The 9788-nt window shown below is 48.3% G+C and overlaps 1 protein-coding gene across 3 annotated transcripts in view; it reads right to left on the reverse strand.

Annotated features, from left to right (window-relative positions):
• Nucleotides 1–9467, reverse strand: part of RCC2 (regulator of chromosome condensation 2) — a 38359-nt gene extending 28892 nt beyond the window's left edge. For 2 of the 3 annotated variants that reach the window (XM_073316268.1, XM_073316270.1), the window contains exons 1-3: nucleotides 9299–9467; nucleotides 8888–9088; nucleotides 7541–7881 (exon numbers count right to left, since the gene is read on the reverse strand). In XM_073316268.1, coding sequence (XP_073172369.1) covers nucleotides 7541–7873 — 333 coding nt within the window. In that variant the 5' untranslated portion in view covers nucleotides 7874–7881; nucleotides 8888–9088; nucleotides 9299–9467. Of the gene's footprint in view, nucleotides 1–7540; nucleotides 7882–8541; nucleotides 8636–8887; nucleotides 9089–9298 lie in introns of those variants that run through there. The other variant, XM_073316269.1, reaches the window with a different exon arrangement.
• Between the last annotated feature and the right edge of the window lie 321 nt (nucleotides 9468–9788).

Raw genomic sequence — 9788 nt, forward strand, 5'->3', positions numbered from 1 at the left:
TGGGGCCCAAAACTGGACACAGTACTCCAGATGAGGCCTCACCAGTATCGAATAGAGGGAAACGATCATGTCCCTCGATCTGCTGGCAATGCCCCTACTTATACATCTCAAAATGCCATTGGCCTTCTTGGCAACAAGGGCACACTGTTGACTCATATCCAGCTTCTCGTCCACTGTCACCCCTAGGTCCTTTTCCGCAGAACTGCTGCCTAGCCATTCGGTCCCTAGTCTGTAGCGGTGCATTGGATTCTTCTGTCCTAAGTGCAGGACCCTGCACTTATCCTTGTTGAACCTCATCAGATTTCTTTTGACCCAATCCTCCAATTTGTCTAGGTCCCTCTGTATCCTATCCCCACCTGCCACTGTATCTACCACTCCTCCTAGTTTAGTATCATATGCAAATTTGCTGACAGTGCAATTCACACCATCCTCCAGACCATTTATGAAGATATTGAACAAAACCGGCCCCAGGACCGACCCTTGGGGCACTCCACTTGATACCAGCTGCCATCTAGACATGGAGCCATTGATCACTACCCGTTGAGCCCGACAATCTAGCCAAGTCACGATGGGACTCTCTTCAGAGCTCGCTGCCATCTCACGCCCAACTCCGAGCATCACCCCACAGCATTCTTGCTCTCAGGAGCACTGGTTGCGCCCCACAGCACTTCCTGGCAGCCCCAAAAAGCAAGAAAGCAGGCTTTCTAGTCAGATCACTTATTCTGAACTAATCAGCAACAAAAGGACCAACTGAATTTTTTCGGAACCTCAAGTTCCTTGGGGAACAGAGTCTCTCCAGCCTTAAAAATCCGACCCTTTACAGCTGACGTAGCATAACCATATTCAAAGCTGTGGTCCTGATTTTCTCAAGCACGGGGCTTACATGTCTCCAGCTGCAGCCTGGAAGAGGTGGGTACTCAGCACCTTTGAAAAATCCAGCCCTTTATGCGCCGAATATGCACACAGCTCAGAAAACAAAAGCCAGCATCATCCATCCTGCAATGCTGTCCATGTGACACTCACAAAGGCAAATGAATTCCCCGCTCCACAGGACTGAACTTACCCATGTTAAGAAGGTTTAAAAAATAAGAGTGGGAACAAGAATTCTGGAGCTTAAATTTAAGTGACTGGTTGGGATTTTCAAAGGAGCTAAGGTATTTAGACACCCAACCAACCCTGAAATACAATAAGAGCTGGGGGCTTAACTCCTTAAAGCTCCTTTGAACATCCCAAGTCATTATGTTTGCAATCGCTGATAATATAAAACCCCTGACCTTTGGTTGGCAACTTACAAACTAAAATAGAATGCCCCACAAGAGAATGCTTCAAACGATGGCCTCTGACTTTTACAAGGCTGGGGAAATTATGCATCCATTTGGTTTTTCTCCCAAGTACACAGCTAAAAGCCAACATTATAGCACACTTCTGTAACAAACAGCTGGTGGGAGAGGGAGGGTTCGACACAGACACCCTTGTAAAGGAAAAGAAACAGCCCAAGAATCTGACAGGGAAGCCACCTAAACTCCATTTAAATTACTTAAAGATCTTTATCAGAGAGATTAGAACCACAAGCCTTTCAAACGCTCCCACTATTTCAGATCACGCCCAATTTTCTCTGTCCCCCTTTTCCTTTAACTGATAGGCCATGAATTTTATTTCTGTAGCAGGGATTCCAGAGCCTAAGCTTCCTGGATACATGTTACATCAAAGCATCTGTCTTAAGAAACAGGAACTTCTTCCTGAGGCAAACCCCTCTGTAGGTTCAACTGACTTTACTCCTACAACTTCCTGGTCTGCCAAATGGATCAGGAAATAGAGCAAAGGAGAAAAACTTGTTTTCTAGCAAAAAGAAAAGGAGTACTTGTGGCACCTTAGAGACTAACCAATTTATTTGAGCATAAGCTTTGTGAGCTACAGCTCACTTCATCAGAGCTTATGCTCAAATAAATTGGTTAGTCTCTAAGGTGCCACAAGTACTCCTTTTCTTTTTGTGAATACAGACTAACACGGCTGTTACTCTGAAACCTTGTTTTCTAGCAGCGGTTTCCCATAGGATGTCCACTCAAATCAATTGAGTATTTGATGCTGTACCACATCGGGAACGATGGAGATACGGTCTGGTACTGAACGACATGGCTAGCACATCACTCAGCATTCAGAAACCAAGATATTCTGCTGCCATCACACAATCAGAATCTGGACAATGCTACCAAACAACAGCTTGACTGCAGACACTTTAGGAACCATGCTAAAAAAGAAGAAAAAGAGAGTGTTTTAAATTTAATACACTGCAGTAATTACAGATGCTTCTCACAGTGACTGATATGTTGGCTTGGGAGACCGGACAGGTTTTCAGAGTTAATTGTTATCTTTATTAATGAAGTTGGGATTAATACTATTTGGTCTGGGTTTGTTTTTTTTCCTTTTGTGAGTACAGGCATGATGATAAGATGCTGTACAATGGCTATAGGAAGAATACATCAACGCAGCAAAAACAAGCTAAGGCTATTCAACCCATCTGAAGTAGAGTCCAATTTCCCCGGAGGGAAGGTGCCAAGTCCAGAATGTTCAGTATTGTTCAGGTTAAAAGACTATACCAAAGATTTACTTAGCAATAAAAGAAGTCTTCCCTGTACACTAACCTAAGCATGCTCTTTGGATCTTTGCTGCCTACTGAGATCCTAGTCACGTAATTTGTGCTAAGATGGATGGGATGGAAGGGGAAAAAAAATATACGATGCTTTCTTCAATCAGCAAAATGGGGTTTCCAGGGTAAAATTACTTTGGAATTGTATCTCAAGGGAAAAAAGAGGTTTGAAAGGCTGATGTTCAACCTTTTAACAGACTCATTTGGGAGGCTGCATCTTTTAGACAAGGAACGAGTGTTAAAGGTGCCTGTCCATTAGAGAGTGTATTATTGCAATCAGCTACAAAACAGGGCAAGTAAATAAATCTGGCTTATGTCATGGATTCATCCCAGAGTTAACGAACCCTCTGAACGCACGTTACACTACAGTGCTGTGTGATCTCGCTGCAGCATTAAACTTGCATCCCCACTAAATGACCAATATCACTTGCATGAGCAGAGCAAAGGGACTGTTACGAAACATTCCGTTAGCTCAGGCAAAGATCACAAACTTACCTCCGCATGCAACAGCGGAGCAGAGACCTTATTGGCAAAGCAGGCTGAAGGTGTTTGTAGGATGGATCCTTCCCTTTCCAAGTCTCATAACATACAAGAAAAGAAGTGGCCAAGCCATGACAATGCAGAAGCAACTTCTACTTCAAAGGAATGAGCAAAACATTTTCCATAGCTTGTTTGTAAGTAAAACTATTCCCCAATGCTTATTCCCCTACCCACAAGTCAAACACTGAAAGCTGGCTTTATCCACAAGATTCAAATAAATTAGACCATGGTTACCACAGGGAAAATCAAAGACCCAATAGTCAAGTTTGGCCTTTGAATCATGACATCAGTGGACACTTTAGGCCAAATTTTCAGAGAAGCTGAGCACCTGCAGATCCAAAGCCCTGGTTTTCCTGCATGTTTGGAAGTTTAAATAGATGCCTCATGACAACCCAAAGGCTTATAGTGGAGGCAGTTTTGAATAGTCTTCTGAAGTCTCATGGTGGGTGGTCTTCGGAGGTTTAAAACAGTCTGCACTGTACTAATCTTTCAGTCTGGCACGTATTTCTGTTCTACAAGGAGAAAAACTACGAGACCAACAAATACTTTAAACACTTCCACGCTTAACTGGTCAGTAGAAGGGAAGCAAACAAAACCCAGACCAACTGTTCATGGCGTCACCGACACTTCTGCTATTTCAGACATCTTTAACATTGTCGCCGGCATCACAACACCATCATCTAAAGGAGTCCAGCCTCCTGCACAGATGTCAGTCCCAGAACATGGGACCCTTCCCCACCCCCCATAAAAATGAAAATGCAACATCATAAACACTGTTGCAGAAGCAATGTCAACAAGTCAGGCATGTGTTTAAGGTTTTGCTTACCGAACAGCCTCATGGAAGACATGCTGTTTCTATCAAGATCCCAGAGGTAAGGAAGATTCTGCTCACAACCGCAAACAAAAATTTACAGTAACTAAAACAGAAGCTGCTAAGACGCTTTCGTAACAAAACTAAGTAACCACATTAACATTATTCAAATTACTCTCCATCTTTTTGCGCCAATCCTCTTTCCCCTTGTCTCTCTCTCTTTTTTTTTGTAAAGCCTCAGTCATCCATCTGGGTCAGCACAGTTGGATTCTTACACTCATAACCTTCAGTGGGGCTGCATATGGGCACGAGGGTCCACCTGCATGGTTCAGACTGTAAAATCTGGAGCTCAGATTGTAAACTCTTGGGGGTAGGGACTGCATCTTATTTATTCTGTGCCAAGCAAACTCTGGCTGCTCTATAAAACTGATCACTATAACGCAGGCCACTCAGCCTAATACACGCAGCATGGAGGAGTCATGAGTTCAGTGGTTTTTCACACGCTGTTTCTTGTGAGAGAAGAGTACAAAAGTGTCTTAATATCAGTGCTTGCTTCAGCAGAAGATCTCATCTTATTCCAGATGCTTGGGGGGGGGGGGGGGGTTTGCAAAAGTCAGGAGCTTTATAATTAGTCAGACCATTTTAATTAGGGATCCACAGCAGTTCTGTGCACTTTCCAGCTCCCTGCCTCTCTCCTTGCAAACAGCCCTGCCCCCAAACAAAAGGAAAAAAGAGAAGTGTGGCTGGCAACAATGCTAATCAAGTTCTCTACTGCCTCTGCCCCCATTATACAAGCAGGGCTTCCCCACCTGCTGGTGAGACAGGAGGGGGAAGGGAGAGAACACACTGGGCATGCGCAACAAGCCCTCTCCAGCTTATGCCTTTACAAGGGAGCCGGGCTTCCCTTGCATCCTGGGGAGGGGAACCACCACGAACACACACATGCGCAATGCCTGCCTGACCCCTGCTACAGTAGCAGGGCTTCCCCCACGTCCTGGGGAGATGGGAGGGAGGGGAAAAAGGGTTGGGAGCAACTGGGCATGTGCACTGCCCGCCTCCTCTCCTTCCCCCAGCCCCCAGAGTCATTCACCACTGCCAGAGACAAGGCGGGAACCTCAAAGCCCTTAACAGTGTCTCTCTCCAAACAACAAATAATCCCCCTGCCCTGTAATAACATCCCCTGGAGCGTCTAATGCAGCCCCCAAACACGCACACTTCCCAGACAGAGACAGGCCAATACCAGACAGGGAGCAAGGGGAAGATCTTCCCTGTTACACATCTGTTGCTGGATCAGCTTCTGTGGGTGAAAGAGACAAGCCTTCCAGCTCCACCCGTCTATGGAGCTCCAAAACACGCCTCTGTCACCCACCGAAGTTGGTCCAGTAACAGATATTACTTCACCCACCTTGTCTCACACCCTGGGTCCAACAAGGCTACGCAAATATGCGTAGCATGAAGTCTTTCTCTCAAGCTGAAGAATTGCGGGGAGGCTCCCCACTTCCAACGCCAGTACATTTCTTTCAGGAAGCTGGGCTCCTTGAATGGCATCCCAATCAGAGAGGGACTGTCTTTCAAATAAAGATCATGATTTCTCTTTCATGATAAAAGCAAAGCCTCTCCCGCTCTAACATCAAAGTCTGTCTGGCTGTGATGATCATAGACTCATAGAATATCAGGGTTGGAAGGGACCTCAGGAGGTCATCTGGTCCAACCCCCTGCTCAAAGCAGGACCAATCCCCAATTTTTGCCCCAGATCCCTAAATGGCCCCCTCAAGGACTGAACTCACAACCCTGCGTTTAGCAGGCCAATGCTCAAACCACTGAGCTAGTTTGCTTGCAGATGTAATAAACGGATCACGTACCCACTTCTCAGCAAAGTACATTCACCCACATGATCGTAAAACTAAGGGGTTGGGTTTTTGCTTGGTTTGTTTGTTTTTTTTCAGGGGGAAGAGTTCTGTTAGTGACCAAGATAAGTTTGACATCGAAATCCTTCCTGTGGAACATTTGAGAGGGTTATTTTTCTTCTGTTGGCCTGGGGAATATCCAGACTTCCCTCTCTTCCACCCAAAAAGGACTTCCCTTTCCCCAAATAAAGAAGGAACCAAACAAAACACGTTTCAGAGTAGCAGCTGTGTTAGTCTGTATTCGCAAAAAGAAAAGGAGGACTTGTGGCATCTTAGAGACTAACCAATTTATTTGAGCACAAGCTTTCGGGAGCTACAGCTCACTACAGCCAGCTTTTTTCGCAGTGCATGAATTCCCTCCCTCCCCCCTTTTCTTTTGAGAGAGAGAAGGCCCCCACACCTCCAAAAAAAGTGAGCTCATTTGATTCAGCAAGGGGCCTAATCTAAGACACTGGGGCGGGGGGAAGGGGGGGATCCATTTTCAGGGAAGGTTTGAACTTCTGTCCTCAAATCCAAAGTAGCCATAACAGTTACCACATCCAAAATGCAAGTACCCCTACATTCCCAGGAAGAGCGCCAACTGCTGGACTGACCCACATGGAGTGGGAAGACGGGTGCTTACACCACAGGGGTGAAAATTCCCCATAGGGGGGCAAAAAAATCAAGCCAAGAGGAAGAGAAAATGTTTGATAAATATCAAGAGTAAGTGCAAGGAGGAGATTGTTTAAAAGGCTTTTGTTGTGGGTTAAAGGGACTGGGTTGGGGTCCAGGCCATTTGCAGAACTTTAGTGAAGGAAATCTTCACCCGATGTGATTAAATGTATTTAACCTATGGATTGTTAATTTTTAAAAAAGCATTAAACAATCACACACATCTCACCCCCAACCCTAGCTGGGTCAATTTTAAGGAAAGCAGCTATTTATATATTTCCCCGGCACAAAAACTAAGTGGGGAATGACAAGAGGGATTTATCCCCCAGCAGTTCACAGGGAAAGGGGGGCATACTGCCCACACCTGGTTTTGAGGGTGGGGTAGGGTGACCAGATGTCCTGATTTTATAGGGACGGTCCCGATATTTGGGGCTTTTTCTTATATGGGCGCCTATTCCCCCCCGTCCTGGTTTTTCACATTTTCTATCTAGTTATCCTAGGGTGGGGACAAGTAGGGAGTCCACCTAGTTCCAACTAGGTGATGGGGGGGGGGGCACAAGGGGACCCATACCGCCCTGGTTTAGAAAGATGAGGACTATTTGTCATCTCTTCTCCCCCTGGTTACTTGGGGGGGGGGGTGGCTCCCATCCTTCACCCCTGGGCCTTGACCTATGGGGACAGGGGGCTCCCAAGCCTTGACCTACAGGGCAGGGGGGGCTCCCATCCCTCCCCCACCCGGGCCTTGACCTACGGGGCAGGGGGGGCTCCCATCCCTCCCCCACCCGGGCCTTGACCTACGGGGCAGGGGGGGCTCCCAGGCCTTGACCTATGGAGTAGGGGGGGCTCCCATCCCTCCCCCCCGGGCCTTGACGGGGCAGGGGGGCTCCCAGGCCTTGGCCTATGGGGCAGGGGGGGCTCCCATCCCTCCCCCCGGGGCTTTGGCCTATGGGGCAGGGGGGGCTCCCCCCGGGGCCCGTCTCTCACGATCCGCTCCTTGCTGTGCTCGGGCTCGCTGATGATCACGGCCTGGCCTCCGGCTCGGCCGCCGCCCGGCCCGGGCCTGGCCGCCCTCTTGCCGCCGGGGCCCCCGTCCAGCTCGGCCGCCGCCAGCAGCAGCTCCCGGGGCCCGTCCTCCTCGCTGCTGCCGCCGCCGCCGCCGCTGCTGCTGCCCTCGCCGCCGCCGCCGGCCCCGCGCTCAGGCCGGCCCCGCTTCCTCGGCCCGGGGCCCGGCCGCTTCCTGCCGGCCGAGCGGGCCGTCCCGTTGCCGGAGCTGGCCTCCCACACGGGCCCCGCCGCCGCCGCCTTCCTCCGGGGCATCTTGCCGGCTGGGCAGAGCGGGACAAACACACACACAGGCGGTCACGGGCCCCGATCCGGCCGCCGGGCCCCCCCATCGCGGCAGGGCCCCCGGGGCGGCGGAGCTCTAGGCTGCCGGGGAAAGTGGGGGGCAGCCCCCCCCCCGCAGGTTATACAGCCCTGAAATGCACAATCGAGCAACAACAAACCCCCTCGCGTGGCAAAATAGTCCCCCCCCCGCCTCGTGCAGGGAAACTGCCCCCCCACCTCCCCAAATGCACGAAAATCGCACAGAAAAAATCTCCCCCCCCCCCTTCGTCCTAGATGGATTAAAATTTGCTACCTTGAAAAAAAACAAAAACCGGCATGGAAATGGCACCACTCCTGCGAAAGTTTAGGGGGTAAATGTGTGTCTCCCCCCCCCCATTAGCATTCAAACTAGCCAACAGACAAGATGTAAGGGGAAAGAAAAATCCCCCCCATTAAAATGTACAGTGTAGAAAAGATCCGGACATTAAACCTACACACAGAGAAAGGGGTGATGAGCTCCAGCGATAGTTTTACACCTTGGCAAACAAAAAATCCCGCAAGCAAGTGGGGGACCGCCCCCCCCCAAGCCGGCTCCAAAAAGTATAGGTGAGAGTTCTCGACCCACATCCCCCCTCAGCCGGAATCGCTGGGATACTTACAAAGCGCTTTAAAGTCTATTAAAAAGTAAACTCTACCCCCACTTTGTCTCTCCCCTCAAGGCACCCGCAAAGTGTGTGTGTCTGCGGGGAGGGGGGGATTTCCCCCCACCTGAAGCTGCTTTTGTTTTTGAACTCTCCTCCCCCTTATTAAAAAAAAAAAATCAACTCAATTGTCTCCCCCACCCGGCTCAGAAATGACACAAAAATCCAATTCATGCCTCCATCCTCGAGGGTTCAGAGCTTGATCTTCTACTGGCCGGATCCGTTCCCAGGCCTTTTCAAGAAAAGGCTAAAAAACACACAAAAAGATGCGCTTCCCCCCTCCCCCAATAAAAGCCATAAACACCTGTTCGGGGAGTTGGGTTTGTTGTTGCTCCAAATCAAGAAGAAGAAAAAAACTTTGACGTTCTCCAACTCTTTCCAGCAGGTTTTAATTTTTATTTTTTGCCCGTGTAGCTCCGCCGGTTTATTTCTGATTCAGGTTAGGGATTTTCCCAGCTCTCCTCTTCTAGATTTTCCTCCAGCGTCCCTTTTTCTTTTGCTCTGCCTTTAAAAAAAAAAAATTGAACAATGGGATCTCTGTCTGTCTCCGATTAAACCACGTGGATCCGCCTTCCTTCCCTTTTTTTATTCATTCAACCCCAACCCCCCTCCTCTTAGGGTTTTTTTTATCCGCTCCCCCCCCCCGCCACTACCTTTAAAAAAATCAACTTTCTCCTCCTCCCAAAGAGATCCGAATCGAATTTCAAAACTCTACCTGGTTTGGATGAAGAGTGCAACAAAAAGAAAGAAAGAATTCAAAGGCTTTAATTAATTTTGTTTTGTTTCCTGTTAAAGAAAAGGGTTGGGTTTTTTTTTTCCCCCTAGCGCCCACCCACCAGATGCACTTAAAATGTAAATATGAGCCGCCAGAACAAATGCTACAATACAAAACAGAAACACATGTATGCACAAGAAAAAGGATAGAGCTGTGAAAGAAGGAGGCAGGCAAAGTCCAGCTTTGAGAACAGCTCCATCTCTAGGACAGGATGACTTTGGGGGGGGGGCGGGGGCTATTAATTCAGTTAATATGTGGGGGAGGGTTCTTCCCTTACTAAAATGCTACCATGAAATCCTCCTGCATGAATGAAGGCTAATGGTAAAACTGCCTATTTGTTATGTCTTGGTATTCTTTTATTATGCTCAAATAAATTGGTTAGTCTCTAAGGTGCCACAAGTCCTCCTTTTCTTTTTGCGAATACAGGCTA

This window comes from Lepidochelys kempii, chromosome 18 (assembly GCF_965140265.1).
Source record: "Lepidochelys kempii isolate rLepKem1 chromosome 18, rLepKem1.hap2, whole genome shotgun sequence".
NCBI classification, from domain to species: domain Eukaryota; kingdom Metazoa; phylum Chordata; order Testudines; family Cheloniidae; genus Lepidochelys; species Lepidochelys kempii.